At 41.7% G+C, this 19,066-nt stretch overlaps 1 protein-coding gene across 1 annotated transcript in view; it reads left to right on the forward strand.

The window, feature by feature from the left end:
* Positions 1 to 9,270: 9,270 nt before the first annotated feature.
* LOC139532072 (WW domain-containing adapter protein with coiled-coil-like) overlaps positions 9,271 to 19,066 on the forward strand; it is a 59,077-nt gene continuing 49,281 nt past the window's right edge. Inside the window, exons 1-3 of the mRNA XM_071329202.1 lie at positions 9,271 to 9,492; positions 9,682 to 9,715; positions 10,568 to 10,760. Coding sequence (XP_071185303.1) covers positions 9,452 to 9,492; positions 9,682 to 9,715; positions 10,568 to 10,760 — 268 coding nt within the window. The 5' untranslated portion in view covers positions 9,271 to 9,451. The remainder of the gene's footprint in view (positions 9,493 to 9,681; positions 9,716 to 10,567; positions 10,761 to 19,066) is intronic.

The raw sequence follows: 19,066 nt of genomic DNA on the forward strand, positions 1-19,066 counted from the left end.
CGTTTCAAGCACCATGGAGATTTTGGGATTGTCAGTCATATGCACAGTATGTGAGCTGAGATGAGCAGTCAGAAATACCACTCATCACTCACGGAGCGACTTCCTTTCCCCTCCTCTGCTAATGAACTGAGGTCCACACTCCAGTCCAGTTGAAGGTGGTAATGCACCTTGAAGTTGGTTGATAAGAGCGTCTGCTAAATGACTTAAATGTAAAAATGTAAATGCTAACTGCCATATAAAGTCCAAAGAAGAAGAAGAACCCTGAAGGAGGAGAGATTATTAGAAAAAAAATTGGTTTACCCTTTTATCTGTGTATACATTTTTGGAGTAGAGGACTTTGTGCATTTCAGGTAAATAACAAACCCTAGCTAAATTTCCATGAATGTTAATGCTTTCGACCTGTCCCCAAATGAATATACTTGGTTCAGAGTTCGTTTTGATATTTAAACCTGTGTGTTCTGATCGTGTCTGGTGTGGGTGGACAAAATCAACATGCGTGCGATGGCACGTGTGAGCAGTGTGGTCAGCATGTTCGACTCCTCTTTTTTTAACAATAGCCTGATGCATGGACTCATTTGCTCTGGCGTACCGGACACCCCCACAGCCCCGCCAGTTAGGGGTCCACGAGCTCTGGGGTGCCATGGGCCTGTCATCTACTGTATGTCAATGTTTTTACATTTAATAAATATTTTTTTCAGTAACCCTCTAAAAAGTCATTCATTAACCATTTAATTTCCATATGTACTAGAAAGCTTAGCATTTGTTTCTTGGGTTTCAAGAATGTGACTGATCAAAGTGTCTCTGGCCGTGAAAAATAAATAATGGAACTAATTTAAAATAAGGGTATATCGGCTAACAAATGCCATGGTCAAAAGGCTAAGACGGCGCCAGTGCAAAGTGGAGCTTACTCAAGTGTTCAAGAGCGCATATCAGACCGAGAAGCATTTCGTTCTAGGCTAGAAATGACAGTTACATGGATGGTTAAAAACAGCTTTATTGCCCTAGCATCATCACGTAAACTGGGCAGAAGGGAGTGGTGATTCAAATACAGCAGTTCTGCTACATCTTTAATAGAGCTTCTCCCATCCTCTGAAATTGCGGCCTGAACACTTTATTGAAAGAGATGAGCTGTATATATAGGAATCTCTGGAACAGACCGTTTGGATACTGGACAGCCAATAAATGCGAACAGATCATCTTCAGAGGAATATAGTTCTTTGCTATTTTCTTCATACTGGTGAACCGGTTTTTGAGTTGTGTGTTTGCAATATCAACAGTCCCTTATCTCTGGTATATCTTGACCAGTGGTGTAAAGTACTTTAAGTAGGCTAGTTATTTTGAGTATCTGTACTTTACTTTACTATTTATATTTTTGAGAACTTTTACTTTTACTCCACAACATTCCTAAAGAAAAATAATGTACTTTTTACTCTGTACATTTTCCTTCACACCCAAAAGTACTTGTTACATTTTGAATGCTTAGCAGGACAGGAAAATGGTCCAATTCATGCACTTATCAAGAGAACATCCCTGGTCATCCCTACTGCCTCCGATCTTGTGGACTCACTAAACACAAATGCGTCTTTGTAAATTATGTCTAAGTGTTGGAGTGTGCCCCTCTCTATCTGTAAAAAACAACAAGAAAATCGTGCCTTCTGGTTTGCTTAATATAAGGAATTTGAAATCATTTATACTTTTACTTATACCTAAGTATATTTTAGCAATTATATTTACTTTGGACGTAAAAGTGAAAGTCACCCAGTAAAATACTACTTGAGTAAATGACAATTGGGTACTTTTTCCACCCCTGATCTTGACATACATCATTCAAGACTTCGTTTAAATTGTGTGCAATGCAATGGACATATAGGCTAACGCACAATATCTCTGGACTTCATAAGATCAGGGGTGTCTCTCAAGTTGGATTTAATTGAATTTACCTTGATTGCAGCCCATTTGTGTAGGCTATTAGACAGACAAAACCTGCTGAATTCAACAATAAATAGTGGCTAGATTTATCCTCAAGTCGACGACTGTTTTCATCATTGTTAGGATATTTGATGTGTAATTTGTATGGATATTTTATAAATAGCAACTTAATAACAGCTATAAACATAACATGCAACAATTTCATAGATTTTTCTGAGTTACAGTTCATATGAGTAAATCAGTCAATTGAAATAAATTCCTTAGGCCCTAATCTATGGATTTCACATGACCTGGGAATACAGTTATGCATCTGTTGGTAACAGATACCTTTAAAAAAAAAATGGTCCTCACAGTCTGCCATAATATCTTGACACGCTATTTTTGTGCATTCAAATTGCCATTGATAAAATGAAATTGTTTTCTTTCTCCATAGCTTATACCTGCCCATACCAAAACCCGACTGCCACCGTGGGGCACTCTGTTCACAACATTGACATCAGCAAACCGCTCACCCACACAATCAATCAATCAAATGTATTTATAAAGACCCTTCTTACATCAGCTGATGTCACAAAGTGCTGTACAGAAACCCAGCCTTCAACCCCAAACAGCAAGCAATGCAGGTGTAGAAGCACTGTGGCAAAGAAAAACTCCCTAGAAAGGCCAGAACCTAAGTAGAAACCTAGAGAGGAACCAGGCTATGAGGGTCTCCCTTGATGCTCTTCTGGCTGTGCCAGGTGGAGATTATAACAGAACATGGCCAAAATGTTCAAATGTTCATAGATGACCAGCAGGGTCAAATAATAATAATCACAGTGGTTGTACAGGGTGCAACAGGTCAGCGCCTCAGGATTAAATGTCAGTTGGCTTTTCATAGCCGATCATTCAGAGTATTTCTACCGCTCCTGCTGTCTCTAGAGTTGAAAACAGCAGGCCTGGGACAGGTAGCACCTCCGGTGAACAGGTCAGGGTTCCATAGCCGCAGGCAGAACAGTTGAAACTGGAGCAGCAGCAGCATGACCAGGAGGACTGGGGACAGCAAGGAGTCATCAGGCCAGGTAGTCCTGAGGCATGGTCCTGAGCCAGGTCCTCCAAGAGAGAGAAAGAAAGAAAAAGAGAGAGAATTAGATAGAGCATTCTTAAATTCACACAGGACACCGGATAAGACAGGAGAAATACTCCAGATATAACAGACTGACCTCAGTCCCCCGACACAAACTTTTAGAGCATAATTACTGGAGGCTGAGACAGGAGGGGTCGGGAGAAGCACAGGAAGCAGCTCTTTCAGTAGTTTATTTGGAATAGGGTCCAGTATTCAGCTTGAAGGTTTAGAGGCCATGATTATTTTCAGCAATGTGTCAAGAGATATAATATTAAAAAACTTGAGTGTCTCCCTTGATGCTAGGTGCTGGCAGAGTTGTGCAGACTCAGGACGACTGAGCTTTGGAGGGATACGCAGATTTAAAGAGGAGTCCGTAATTTGCTTTCTAATGATCATGATCTTTTCCTCAAAGAAGTTAATGAATTTATCACTGCTGAAGTGAAAGTCATCCTCTATTGTGGAATGCTGCTTTTTAATTAGCTTTGCGACAGTATCAAAAATATATTTGGGATTGTTATTTTTTTCCTCAATTAAGTTGGAAAAATAGGATGATCGAGTAGCAGTGAGGGCTCTTCGATACTGCACGGTACTGTCTTTCCAAGCTAGTCGGAAGAGTTCCAGTTTGGTGTAGTGCCATTTCTGTTCCAATTTTCTGGAAGCTTGCTTCAGAGCTTGGGTATTTTCTGTATGCCAGGGAGCTAGTTTCTTATGACAAATGTTTTTTGTTTTTAGGGGTGCGACTGCATCTAGGGTATTGCGCAAGGTTAAATTGAGTTCCTCAGTTAGGTGGTTAACACATTTTTGTACTCTGACGTCCTTGGGTAGGTGGAGGGAGTCTGGAAGGGCATCTGGGAATCTTTGGGTTGTCCGAGAATTTATAGCACGGCTTTTGATGATCCTTGGTTGTGGTCTGAGCAGATTATTTGTTGCGATTGCAAACGTAATAAAATGGTGGTCCGATAGTCCAGGATTATGAGGAAAAACATTAAGATCCACAACATTTATTCCACGGGACAAAACTAGGTCCAGAGTATGACTGTGGCAGTGAGTAGGTCCGGAGACATTTGGACAAAACCCACTGAGTCGATGATGGCTCCGAAAGCCTTTTGGAGTGGGTTTGTGGACTTTTTCATGTGAATATTAAAGTCACCAAAAATTTGAATATTATCTGCCATGACTACAAGGTCCGATAGGAATTCAGGGAACTCAGTGAGGAATGCTGTATATGGCCCAGGAGGCCTGTAAACAGTAGCTATAAAAAATGATTGAGTAGGCTGCATAGATTTCATGAATAGAAGCTCAAAAGACAAACGTTTTTTTTTTTTTTGTAAATTGAAATTTGCTAACGTAAATGTTAGCAACACCTCCGCCTTTGCGGGATGCGCGGGGGATATGGTCACTAGTGTAACCAGGAGGTGAGGCCTCATTTAACACAGTAAATTCATCAGGCTTAAGCCATGTTTCCATCAGGCCAATCACATCAAGATTATGATCAGTGATTAGTTCATTGACTGTAACTGAGTGAGGGATCTAACATTAAGTAGCCCTATTTTGAGATATGAGATATCACAATGTCTTTCAATAATGGCAGGAATGGAGGTCTTTATTCCAGTGAGATTGCTAAGGCGAACACCGCCATGTTTAGTTTTGCCCAACCTAGATCGAGGCACAGACACGGTCTCAATGGGAATAGCTGAGCTGACTACACTGACTGTGCTAGTGGCAGGCTCCACTAAGCTGGCAGGCTGGCTAACAACCTGCTGCCTGGCCTGTACCCTATCTCATTGTGGAGCTAGGGGAGTTAGAGCCCTGTCTATGTTCGTAGATAAGATGAGAGCACTCCTCCAGCTAGGAATGAGTCCGTCACTCCTCAACAGGCCAGGCTTGGTCCTGTTTGTGGGTGAGTCACAGAAAGAGGGTCAATTATCTACAAATTCTATCTTTTGGGAGGGGTGATTGAGTTGTGAAACTCTGCTGTAGAGCTCATCACTCCCCATAACTGGGAGGGGGCAAGAGACAATTACTCAATGCCAACACATCTTTCTAGCTGATTTACACGCTGAAGCTATGTTGCGCTTGGTGACCTCTGACTGTTTCATCCTAACATCGTTGGTGCAGACGTGGATAACAGTGTATGTTCGCTGGATGATTCGTTTTAAGTCTAATACTGCGGGTAATGAAGTCGCCAATGACTAGGGTTTTCAATTTGTCAGAGCTAATGGTGGGAGGCTTCAGACCCCGTAACGGGAGGAGTAGAGACCAGAGAAGGCTCGGCCTCTGACTCCAACCGGTTGCTAAATGGGGAGAACAGGTTGAACATTTCTGTTGGCTGAATGAGCGACAATGGTTGAGCATTCCTACAGTATTTCCTTCCAGAAGCCATGAGAAAATTGTCCGGCTGCGGGGACTGTGCGAGGGGATTTAAACTACTCTGTACTTACTGGTGGCACAGACGCTGTTTCATCCTTTCCTACACTAAAATTACCCTTGCCTAACGATTGCGTCTGAAGCTGGGTTTGCAGCACAGCTATCCTCTCCATAAGGCGATCGTTCTCCTGTATATTATGAGTACAGCGACTGCAATTAGAAGGCATCATGTTAATGTTACTACTTAGCTTCGGCTGGAGGGGGTACTGACGAACCACGTACAGATAAAGTGTCCGGGTTGAAAAAGTTTAATGAAAAAAGTTGAGCGAGGGAAAAACTAAAAATATAAACGGTACCTAAAAATAAAAACCGTAAAGTTGGCAGGTAGCAAAGTAAGGTTAGCAACAAACCGCACAGCAGCACGTAAACAAGTCTACAAGTTGTGACCCCCGTTTGCTACTATACCAGCCTCCACTCACAAGGACATATACATGGTCTGCAGTTGTGATACCAGTTGGACATACTGCCAAATTCTCTAAAACAAAGTTGGAGACAGCTTATAGTAGAGAAATTAACATTAAATTATCTGGTAACAGATCTGGTGGGCATTCCTGCAGTCAGAGTACCAATTACATACACCCTCAGAACTTGAGACATCTGTGGCATTGTGTAATGATCATGATGTTTAATCAGCTTCTTGATATGCCACACCTGTCAGGTGAATGGATTATATTGGCAGAAGAGAAATGCTCACTAAGAGGGATGTGAACAAATTTGTGCACAGAATTTCAGAAAAATAAGATTTTTGTGCATTTGGAAAATTTCTGGAATCTTTCATTTCAGCTCATGAAACATGGCACCAACACTTGACATGTTGCATATTTATTTTTGTTCCGTGTAGCTATAGATAGTGATGAAACAATCCATAATAAGCTAGAGTTTTGATGGTGGACTGACTGTATTATTTGGAAATAATAAACTTTCCATCCAAGCTGGGATATGTAGGTTCATGTCTAGGTAAAAAATAAATATATATTTTATTTAAATGACAAAATGACAAACAAATACCAGTTGAAAAAAAATATTGAAGTATACTGCATATGGAGACTGTTTAGTGCCAAAAACAAGGGGTTAATTACTAAAAAATAAGGGGTTAATTAATTTTTTGTAAAAAAGTATTTGGACACCTGCTCATCAAACATCTCATTCCAAAATCATGGGCATTAATATAGAGTTGGTCCCCCGTTTGCTGCCATACAGCATACAATAACATTGTATGCTCTTCCCAGAAGAGCCTCCACTCTTCTGGGAAGGCTTTCCACTAGATGTTGGAACATTGCTGCGGAGAATTGCTTCCATTCAGCCACAAGAGTATTAGTGAGGTTGGGCACTGATGTTGGGCGATTAGGCCTGGCTCGCAGTCGGCGTTCCAATTCATCCCAAAGGTGTTCGATGGGTTTGAGGTCAGGGCTCTGTGCAGGCCAGTCAAGTTCTTCCACACCGATCTCAACAAACCATTTCTGTATGGATCTCGCTTTGTGCATGGGGGCATTATCATGCTGAAACATGAAAGGGCTTTCCCAAACTGTTGCCACAAAGTTGGAAGCACAGAATCAACTAGAATGTAATTGTATGCTGTAGCATTAAGATTTCCCATCACTGGAACGTAGGGGCCTAGCCCGAACCATGAAAAACAGCCACAGACCATTATTCCTCCTCCACCAAACTTTACAGTTTGCACTATGCATTGGAGCAGGTAGCGTTCTCCTGGCATCCGCCAAACCCAGATTCATCTGTCGGACTGCCAAATGGTGAAGCGTGATTCATCATTCCAGAGAACGCGTCCAGTGGCGACAAACTTTACACCCCTCCAGCTGACGCTTTGCATTGCGCATGGTGATCTTAGGCTTGTGTGCAGCTGCTCGCCCATGGAAATCCATTTCATGAAGCTCCCAATTAACAATTCTTGTGCTGACGTTCCTTCCAGAGGCAGTTTGGAACTCGGTAGTAAGTGTTGCAACTGAGGACAGATGATTTTTACGTGCTATGCGCTTGTGTAGCCTACCACTTCACGGCTGTTTAGGAGCCTTTGTTGCTCCTAAACATTTCCACTTCACAATAACAGCATTTACAGTTGACCGGGGCGGCTCTAACAGGGCAGAAATTTGACTAACTGACTTGTTGGAAAGGGGACATCCGGAGAAGAAGGTTGACATTTTACAAGGGCCTAACCAATTGTGTTTTTTTGTTTTTCTTTGGGTTGTTTGTAACTTATTTCAGCTCAGCGTTCAGCAACATAGTGCCCTCAAAGCTCATCACTAAGCTAAGGACCCTGGGACCAAACACCTCCTGCAACTGGATCCTAGACTTCCTGACGGGCCAACCCCGGGTGGTAAGAGTATGTAAAAACACATACGCTACGCTGATCCTCAACACAGGGGCCCCTCAGGGGTGCGTGCTCAGTCCCCTACTGTACTCCCTGTTCACTCATGACTGCATAGCCAGGCACGACTCCAACAACATCATTAAGTTTGACTTTCTTGAAGCCACTCCTGCGTTGGCTTAGCTGTGTGCTTAGGGTCATTGTCCTGTTGGAAGGTGAACCTTCACCTTCATCTGTACAGGTGTTCGAAAGGTGATTTGATAGTTTCTGATCTACCCCCTGGGAAAGACCTCACCTTTAATGATTTTATTTGTTAAGCATCTTGAAATGCATTTGTTGTAAGAAATGTGCCATATAAATAGTTTGATTGATTGGCTGATGACAACATTGGTTCCTACCATTAACAACTACACAATACAATGTTTATTTATTCATGACACAAACATTCTTTAGTTTCTCAATAAACACTTGTAAATCGTCATTAATTTAGCTTTTATCACTCAATTTGTCATAATTTACACACACATGTCACCAAACTAAGTAGCCTATTTATTTGTAGGATGTACAAAGCAATTATAGTTGCCTCTCCTTTTAGGCTTTTCAATTATTAAAGTGTAGCTAATAATGCAACATCATGTTGAATTTGTTTTAACTCCTGTGAAATGTATAACGGTTGTCTTAAAAGGCAATAAAGCATTGCAAGAGTCTACTATCAGCTTGTTTCTGAAATTCACAAAGAGAGCTCCATAATGGGACTTCCTGACCAATAGTGGAAATCCATTGTGCACCAAAGTGCTGATGGACATAGCTTCTTTTGTCCATGGCCAGTCGGCTTTCTTTTTCATTATGACCATGCTCACAATATGTAAATGACCATATCTCCACCAATCTGTTCAGACTAGGATATGTTTATTTCGCAGAAGGTTTACTTTGCAGGCAGCATCAGACAGGTTGCTTGAAGAGTGTGACACTGTGCAGCTCTCTCGTGATGCCTCCTCCCTCCTGTGTCAGCTAGCCAAGTGAGGACGTGGGGCGTATGGATTCACATATGAGCTAAATCTGTATCAGACCTGGGTTTCTTATTGAAATTAGATTTGACAAAGAAGTACAGTACACGACATACAATATAATCAAAATATGTGTTAATGCACTTCCACAAATACCCAGCAGGTAGCACAAGAGATCCATAATAGAACCAGGGAGATTGTTTTGAGTTCATACTCGAACTACTAGATTACCTACCAAGTACTCTGAGAGTGTATTTGTGAAAAAATGTGACAGACATGCTGGTAGGTAATAAACCTATTTTGCTGCATGAAAATGCCACTGAAGTGTGCTGTTCTAAAGTAATCCGTGTTGTTGTTTTTCTGAACAACTTTGCAGCGTCTCAAAAAAAATCGACAACCGGATGATGGCAGCCGAGTTTAGCGCCGCAGTGTCCCGGATGTAGTAGTGGGAGGGGGGACCTGCAGGCTGAGCTTCACCTTTCGGTAGATAGGGGCATAGCTAGTTGGTGTGCGCGCGAGTGGGAGATGGACCGAGAGCGTTCTTCCGATTAGCAACTGAAATACTCAGAACTATTAAAATAATATAACCGGTTGCTGAAACAAAAAGAAAACATAACTTAGTCCATCTTTCACATCCAATCCACACACACTAACACGGCATTGATGGTAATGTATGCAAGGAAACAACCGAGACTCAGCGATGGGTAAACAGCTCTAACGTTACTTCTATTCAGTTTTTTCTCAGTTTTGACAATCCGCCATTTTTATTGCAATAAAAATAAGTAGAAACTTATGGAAGCTATTCAGCTGTTGCAGATTATTGAACAGTTTTTTTTGTTTTTTCATTGATGTTTGAGATCATCTTTACAACCTGTTTCTTCTTAATTTTTTAGGTGCAACGACCGAAGGGATTCACAGCCCTACCAGGTACTTGTTAGCTAGCAACAAATAAGATTAAAATGGATACTCTAGTGCAGGCTTCTTGAGTACTACAGGCCTCGGTGCGGAAAATCGCAAAGTAGCGAATTTCCTTTGGGTTTGAACAAAAAACAATGCCGTATGTTGGTTAACATTACCATTATGTCTGGTAGATTGTATAAATAATTTAAACGTCGAATTTTGCTTTGTGAACACATTTGCTAGCGAGTTTTATTGGAACCCATAGTTAACTATAATTCCGGCCTATTCGTAATGTCAGTTTGCGCGATATAAGATTAAGGAGCAAACTTCAGAAAAATAAATGTAGTTAACTAAATAACCTTCATGTTGGTAACATCCAAATAGTATAATAAATTAGGTTTTCTTTGCGATTTTAAGAATTAACGTTAGTAGCTAGCTATATATGGTCGGCATTAACGCTAACTAATGTTAGCTAACGTTATATGATAAGACAGAAAAACACTTGAATAAGCTGTCTACCACATCTATTGATTTCAAAATGTGGCGTTACACCCCACGTTTAGTTTGAGTCTTACATGCGCAGGGTTTAGGTAATCAATTGTCAATGCCCATCCATGGAGCCAATAGCTTGTGACGTAGCCACAGCTGATCTAGCTAACTACAAGATTAAATCACGACTTTTTAGAATTTGCAAGACATTGTAAACACATTTTCATGGCATGCATATTATTTGGCTGCATAATTTTGGGGCTAACAAGCTTTTGTGCTATGCAACTTGTAATGATATCACAGACACTTAGTCAGACGTCTAGATTCAGCTCGAGCATTTCGAATCGATCGCCGTTCCAGAATCTATTGATGTTTGATTTGTGTTTTCAGACTCTCAAGTACTCATCGAAGAGTCAACCCGGTGGTGATCACCGCCATGACAAGATGCGAGACACCGCAGATGCCACTCCGCCATGTAAAATGCTTCGGCGATCTGACAGTCCTGACAACAAACACATTGACAGCACGGGGCATGGCAGGGCAAAGACAGTCCACGTGCAGCGGGCCAGAGAGAGGGATGGAGGTGAGAAATGTATATAAGATCAACAAAAAAAAACTGTTCAAGTAGCTAACCACCAGTGTCTTACTTAGTTTCTCCCTATGCTAATTTTACTACTGACATGTATTCTGCATTCATTTGTTAAGCTGTATGGTGTAGGCCGAGTCGGAAATATTGCGTTGCTAAGATCAAGCATACATGTAAGTCGCTCTGAGTGTCTGTCTGCTAAATGACAATTTTTTTTATGTAAACAGTACTTTCTCTCAAATTATGTTGCCATTATAGATCTGAAGCACAAGGCAACAGCTCTGTCTAGTAGTGTTTGGTCACATGCCTTAAATCTATCTTTAAAGATGCACTATGCAGAAATGGCTCCACCATATCCTGGTTGCTAAAATTCCATTAGTTTGCCTAATTTCAGTTTGTGACAAAACAAGCAGTCATTGTGTAGAGCATAATTGAACCATCTAAACCGCTGTGAATTATATTTTCCAAAACAAACATTTTTGTATATTCAGCTGTTTGAAGCTTGTGTACAAAACCGAAAGTAAAAGACAAAAATGAAACTTCTGAACGGGAGGCATAGAAATAGCACATAGATGGTTTAATGACACACTTATTGGAAGTGAAAGACTGCACAGTGTCTCATATGTGCTGCTTAGTATACCTATAAGACAGTGACGAAATCAAGTCCAGCATATTAGCCAGGACAACACATGTAATAAATCATGGCAGAGGTGTAAACCATAAGACTGATCATCTAACAAATCAGAAGTGTCTGTCTAAACCCAGAATCATATTCTTATCCTCTCGCTTCTCCTGTTTTCTGAGTTTGGGCTCTGAATGAGGATCATTATCCCTGGTATTTTGATCTTGAATTGAACACTTAAGTTACTCTACCTTCTGCATTGTCAAACAGTAGTCGGATGGCACTCTCTAGGATAGGTAAGACTAGACAATATTCTGAGTGCTGTGGTGAAACTAGACAATTATGTCAGATTCATGAAAAGTAGCTAGCTGGCGGAAGCCAGCTCTGTAAAGTGCATCTCCTTCTTGAACTAGCACTTCATTCCACTGTCTCCACTAGTCAGCCTGCTCATTGTACACTGAGACACTCATATGCTTACCTAAAACTGTGTTTTGAATATGGTTACCAGTTGTGCCTTGTTACAGATTTTATGTGATATCTGTGATATCACACTTTTCATCCGGATGTGAAAATAGTGCCCCCTAGCCTTAAAAAGTTTCATTTAAGATTCAGGTCACAAATTAAACAATATACCACGTTACTTCTTACTAGTAGCACATTTGTTTTAGAAAAATTACTAAGCATGTTCATCTAGTTTTTGTTGGTGCAGTTTTAAGGAAAAAAATCTGTTTTGTTTGGGGGAAAAGATATGAGTGTCTGGTAGATTTTTAAATCTACCTGCCACTGGCTGGTGGACCAAAAATACATTTTTAGGCCCTGATTTCTTGGCTTTGGTCACTATCCAAAATGGCTCTTTTTCCCTGCCCTGACTGGAAATCGGTCGTTGTTTGTCTTGACCCACAATGAGAATGGCATAACCAATCTAACCTAGCCAGACATGTATGAACAGTGAAATACCAGTGTATAGATTTGTTTACTTCAATATCATGCTGAACATCTGTGGCACATACGCTATATGCAAGGGACATCTGGGCCTACATTCATCAAGCGTGTCCGATTAGGAGTGCTGGCCTAGAATCGGGTCTCTCCTGTCCATGTAATTTTCGTCATTACGATCTAAAAGGCAAAACTTATTGTGTATCACTCTTCTGAGATACTTTATACAGGCCCTGAATTAAGCCCCCCTCTAAGTCAGTGCACACTGAGTTCTTGCCTGTACCATACACTGTAAATACTACACAGAAGGAAGCATGCCTAATTACATATGATTAAATGAATGACTGTGGTTGGCTCATCATACACTGAACAAAATTATAAATGCAACATTTTAAATTGTTTGTCCCATGTTTCATGAGCTGAAATAAAAGATCCCAGAAATGTTCCATATGCACAAAAAGCTTATTTCTCAAATTGTGCACATCCCTGTTACATGCTGACCGGACACGTCGCGTGCGCGAGCGTCGCAAAATAAATGTAGAAATCCATGTTATTCAATTATTGCACCCACACTGCTCGCGCACGCCAACGAGCATCTGCGTTGCCAAGGGCTAAAATAGAAGTCATTACTATTTCTGATGCAGATCGCACTGCAAGTCCTGCCTCTCCCATCTCATTGGCTTATAGAAGCAGGTACCCACGTGCCATCTCCTCATTGGTTATACCCACGTGGGTGATTGAAAGATGAACTGTTTTGCCGGTCCTCGTGGTAATACTATGAAAGTTTAGATGCCAATCACCATATAAGTTGAAAAATGAAAAAGCCTGGAAGGAGGAGAGAACTAGAAACGATTCGGTTGACCTTTTTATGTTTTGATTAATTGTCGGAGTAGAGGACCTTGTGCATTTCAGGTAAAATAACAACTATGTTTATATCCCAGGACAAATTAGCTAGCAACAGCAAGCTAGCTAAATAGGACAAATTAGCTAGCATGTGCAAGCTAGCTAGCTATATTGCCATACATGTTTAATGGTTTTCAACCTGTCCCCAAATTAATGTAATTGGTTCAGAGTTTGTTTTGATATTTTAACCTGTGTGTCGTGATCGCGTTTGGTGTGGGGGGACAAAATAAATTTATGCATGCGTGCAGCCGATTTGGGTTCCGTGTCAGTGAGCATTTCTCCTTTGCCAAGATAACCCAGATTTGGCATATCAAGAAGCTGATTAAACAGCATGACCATTACACGGTGCACCTTGTGCTGAGGACAATAAAAGGCCATTCTAAAATGTGCAGTTTTGTCTCTCAATACTGTCCTGTGTGGCTCAGTTGGTAGAACATGGCACTTGCAATGCAAGGCTTGTGGGTTCGATTCCCACGGGTGACCAGTGCAAACAAAAATATGGAAATGTATGCACTCACTACTACTAAGTCACTCTGGATAAGAGCATCTGCTAAATGACTAAAATGTAAATGTAATGCCACAGATGTCTCAAGTTTTGAGTGTGTAATTGGCATGCTGACTGCAAGAATGTCCTCCAGAGTTGTTGCCAGAGGATTGAATGTTAGTTTCTCTACAAACATCGTTTTAGAGAATTTGGCAGTACGTCCAACCGGCCTCACAACCGCTTTCTAGGGTTAAAGTGTGGTGTGGGCAAGCGGTTTACTGATGTCAGCTTTATGAACAGGGTGTCCCATGGTGGGGTTATGGTATGGGCAGGCATAAGCTATGGACAACAAACATGATTGCATTTTATCGATGCACGTTTGAATGCACAAAAACACCGTGATGCGATCCTAAGGCCCATTTTCTTTAAACGTACCCGACCAACAGATGCATATCTGTATTCCCAGTCATGTGAAATCCATAGATAAAGGCCTAATGAATTTATTTCAATTGACTGATTTCCTCATGAACTGTAACTCAAATAAAACAATTTCATTGATTTTACTATGTTCAGTATATTTATTCTAGGTTAAACATGCCTCTGCCATGACATACAAACTCATCCTGTGATATACTCACTTTACTGTTTTTTTTTTTTTAAAGGTGTGAGTAATTCTGACAAGTGCTAGGAAATGGCAGTGAATTTCTGATTTGATCCGCTTAAATTATACATGCATTCTTTCCCCAATCTCACTGTTGGTAGGAGCTAACTAGCGTTCACCCCATACTGTTACCAGGGGCTGCAACCAAAAGTATATTCTTGTAAACTATGGAGCGATATGGGATTGGCAAAGCTTTTCAGCTTGCAGGCAGATGCTGGAATAAGTTTGAGTGACAGTGAGTGCTTTGCATAGGCCCTTTGTTTTTTATTTTTTTTATTTTTTGAAACTAGAAAAAAATGCCTAGAACGTAAAATAACGTTATTAGCCAGTTTCCATTTTTTTTAAATAACGGTTCTGTTCCGGGACAGTATGGATCACTTTCGTTCCGTTTCTGTTCCTTGAAATTTTTTGTTATTGTCCTGTTTGTTGGTTCTGTTCCCTGAACCGGTTCCAACCCCTGATTGGCCCTGTGTGTTGCAGCCTGCCACCCCTTCTATCATTTTCCATCATGCCATATAACAAACAATAGTTGGCCACAGCACCTAGGCCTACAGCATGGGATGAGGAGTTAACTTGTAGGGCTAGGGCTCTATTAGTATGCTTTTAAAATGTAGAAATACTTGAAATCGCTCATCTGACATGACATAATTGTTAAAAACAATGCAATGGCAAGCTTGCTAAAAAACTATTTAGTAATGTCAGTTCAATGATCACTTCAATGAAGTAAAGATGCATGTTAGGAGTATTCGAACCGTGCCAAAGTTGGTAGATCTAGATGTTGACAGCTACTTATTGCCCCATAGTCTCTTTCATGCACAGTGACCATAGTCTCTTTCATGCACAGTGACCACAAACTAAGCCTCAATGTTCTGTTTTTCTTGTCAGCCATGAGGTTTTCAGACTTGTAATGCAGTTTCACCATCTTCAGGGGAGCATAATGAAATCCTTGTCAGTGTAAATAGTCTAGTTCAGCAGTCTTATGGCTTGGGGGTGAAGCTGTTATGGAGCCTTTTGGTCCTAGACTTGGCTCTCCGGTACCGCTTGCTGTGCGGTAGCAGAGAAAACAGTCTATGGCTTCGGTGACTGGAGTCTCTGGCAATTTTTGGGGCTTTCCTCTGACACTGCCTAGTATATAGGTCCTGGATGGCAGGAAGCTTGGCCCCAGTGATGTACTGGGCCGTACGCACAACCCTCTGTGGTGCCTTACGGTCAGATGCCGAGCAGTTGCCATACCAGGTGGGGATGCAACCAGTCAGGATGCTCTCGGTGGTGCAGCTATAGAAACTTTTGAGTATCTGGGCACCCATGCCTAATCTTTTCAGTCTCCAGGGAGGAAAAGGTGTTGTGCCCTCTTCACGACTGACCATGATAGTTCGTTGGTGATGTGGACACCAAGGAACTTGAAACTCTCGACCCTCTCCACTACAGCCCCGTCGATGTTAATGGGGGAATGTTCGGCCCGCCTTTTCCTGTAGTCCACGATCAGCTCCTTTGTGTTGCTCACATTGAGGGAGAGGTTGTAGTCCTGGCACCACACTGCCAGGTCTCTGACCTCCCTATAGGCTGTCTCATCGACGTCGGTGATCAGGCCTACCACTGTTGTCGTCAGCAAACTTAATGTTGTTGGAGTCGTGTTTGGCCACGCAGTCGTGGGGGAACAGGGAGTACAGGAGGGAACTAAGTACACACCCCTGAGGGGCCATATGGTGTTGATTGCTGAGCTGTAGTCAATGAACAGCATTCTCACATAGGTGTTCCTTTTGTCCAGGTGGGAAAGGGCAGTGTAGAGTGCGATTGATATTGCATCATCTGTGGATCTGTTGGGGCGGTATGCGATTTGGAGTGGGTCAGGGAATCTGGGGGGATGCTGTTGATGTCAGCCATGACCAACCTTTCAAAGCACTTCATGGCAACTGATGTGAGTGATAAGTTGTAATCATTTAGGCAGGTTACCTTCGCTTCCTTGGGCACAGGGACTATGGTGGTCTGCTTGAAACATGTAGGTATTACAGATGTCAGGGAGAGGTTGAAAATGTCAGTGAAGACACTTGCCAGTTGGTCCGCGCATGCTTTGAGTACACGTCTTGGTAATCCGTCAGGCCCTGCGGCTTTGTGGATGTTGACCTGTTTAAAGGTCTTGCTCACATTGGCTACCGAGAGCATTATCACACAGTCGTCCAGAACTGATGGTGCTCTCGTGCATGCTTCGGTGTTGCTTGCCTCAAAGCGAGCATAAAAGGCATTTAGCTCGTCTTGTAGGCTTGCATCACTGTGCAGCTCGCGTCTGTGTTTCCCTTTGTAGTCAGTAATAGTTTTCAAGCCCTGTCACATCCAAAGAGTATTAGAGCCAGTGTAGTATAATTCAATCTTAGTCCTGTATTGACACTTTGCTTGTTTGATGGTTCGTCTGAGGGCATAGCAGGATTTATTATAAGCGTCCGGATTAGTGTCCCGCTCCTTGAAAGCGGCAGCTCTAGCCTTTAGCACGATGCGGATGTTGCCTGTAATCCATGGCTTCTGGTTGGGGTATGCACGTACATACAGTCACTGTGGGGATGACAAACTTCTACATGTGGGCTTTGTATTTATTTATTTTTAAAAATATGTTTTTTACTGTTTCCAAATGCTCTGTGTTGCCAACGTGGTTGTTGAAATATACATTCTTACCCGCCAATGACAAAATATACCCGCATTTGGCGGGTGTTAATTTCCAACCTTGAGAATGTTCACATGATGGTTTTGCCTGGACAGAATAAAAAAAACATGCAAAATGTAACTCGAGCCCATGGCAGCAGGATGGTCCGGTTATGGAGCCGAAAGACATCAGAGCTTGTATTCAGAGTGTCTGAAACTAGGAGAGATGATCTAAGATCAGGTCCTCCCTGTCCATCTAATCTTATTCATTATCTAAAAAAAAATCTCCTAAAACCGTACTCTTCCTCTAAGAGCCATAGGGCTCTGGCCAAAAGTAGTGCCCCACATAGGTAATAGGGTGCAATTTTGGACAAAACCATTGACCTTTAGGAGTTATCCCTTCAAGTTAAGCGCTTTTCAGCATCCCCTATTATTCTCACTCTCAAATGTCCACTGTTGATACTGCTGTCAGTACAGAGATGCCACAGCTAATCGGTCCTCTGGGCTGAAGCTTGCCTTTTTGTTTCCATCGATATTGGAGTATTTGTGACATAGCTACTTCCTCCACCTGCTGCGTTTGGTGATGCTATGTCCCTGTCCCAAATGGCTCCCTATTCCCTATATAGTGCACTACCTTTGATCAGAGCCCTATGGTCTCTGGTCAAAAGTAGTGCGCTAAATAGGAATTAGGATACCCTAGGTTCCCTTAGGCTTCTGCTTCTGACTCACACCTGCCGCATGGGACAGGGAGCTCTCTCACTGACACACACACACACACACACACACACACACACACACACACACACACACACACACACACACACACACACACACACACACACACACCAACCTTCCTCCTCCATCTGGGCCTGCAGCCACAAGCAATATGGCCCACTCAGTGTAAACGCACAATTGTATCTGCATCACAAGGAATAAACTTATGAGATACAGCAAACACTATCTATCTGCTTGTGACAAGTCTTTTTTATTTGGCATTGGTTTCCAGTAAAACACTGTTAAACATAAAGTTTAACTTTTGAATTTGTGAATTGGAAATATGTGTATTTCTGGCAAGTCAGTTTTCCTCTAACTGTGTTTTGGATTTGCAAGCCAGTGCTGTGTTTGATAAGCTACATATTAAAGTAGCCTAGTAATTTAAATAGTTTACCTTCACAAATTTTGATTAGCTGAGTGCCTCTGTCAATCTCTGGATGTTAGCCTGTAAACTACTTGACCTCTGCCTCTTTAGTTTCAAACCTATGTCAATACAACTAGGCAATCAGTATTTGTTCTCAAAAGTTTATAAAAATGATCTCAAAAGTTTATAAAAATGGATTTAGTTACATCATTCCAAGACAATTGCAATTCACCACTAAAAAAGGTCAATTTGTAGCCTCACTTAGGGTATAACACAAATGTTCTGTGTAACATTTTTTTATTTCCCTTGTCAAATGTTTAACTGTGACCTTTCCTTGATGCTTATCTGATTTTGGGGATGCCTCTGAGGTCTAGCTGCTAGTCAAAATTCTTCTAGAAATAGATTGCTACACCCACCCGCAGCACGCGCTCCAGCAGGTGTATCTCACTGATCATCCCTAAAGCCAAAACCTCATTTGGACGCCTTTCCTTCCAGTTCTCTGCTGCCTGCGACTGGAACGAATTGCAAAAATCTCTGAAGTTGGAGACTTTTATCTCCCTCAACAACTTTAAAAATCTGCTATCCGAGCAGCTAACCGATCGCTGCAGCTGTACATAGTCCATCTGTAAACTACCCACCCAATTTACCTACCTCACCCCCCATACTGCTTTTATTTATTTACTTTTCTGCTCTTTTGCACACCAGTATCTCTTCTTGCACATGATCATCTGATGATTTATCACTCCAGTGTTAATCTGCTAAATTGTAATTATTCGATTTATTGCCTACCTCATGCCTTTTGCACACATTGTATATAGATTCTCTTTTTTTTCTACCATGTTATTGACTTGTTTATTGTTTACTCCATGTGTAACTCTGTGTTGTCTGTTCACACTGCTATGCTTTATCTTGGCCAGGTCGCAGT

Source organism: Salvelinus alpinus, chromosome 10 (genome assembly GCF_045679555.1).
Source record: "Salvelinus alpinus chromosome 10, SLU_Salpinus.1, whole genome shotgun sequence".
In the NCBI taxonomy this organism is placed as follows: Eukaryota; Metazoa; Chordata; class Actinopteri; order Salmoniformes; family Salmonidae; genus Salvelinus; species Salvelinus alpinus.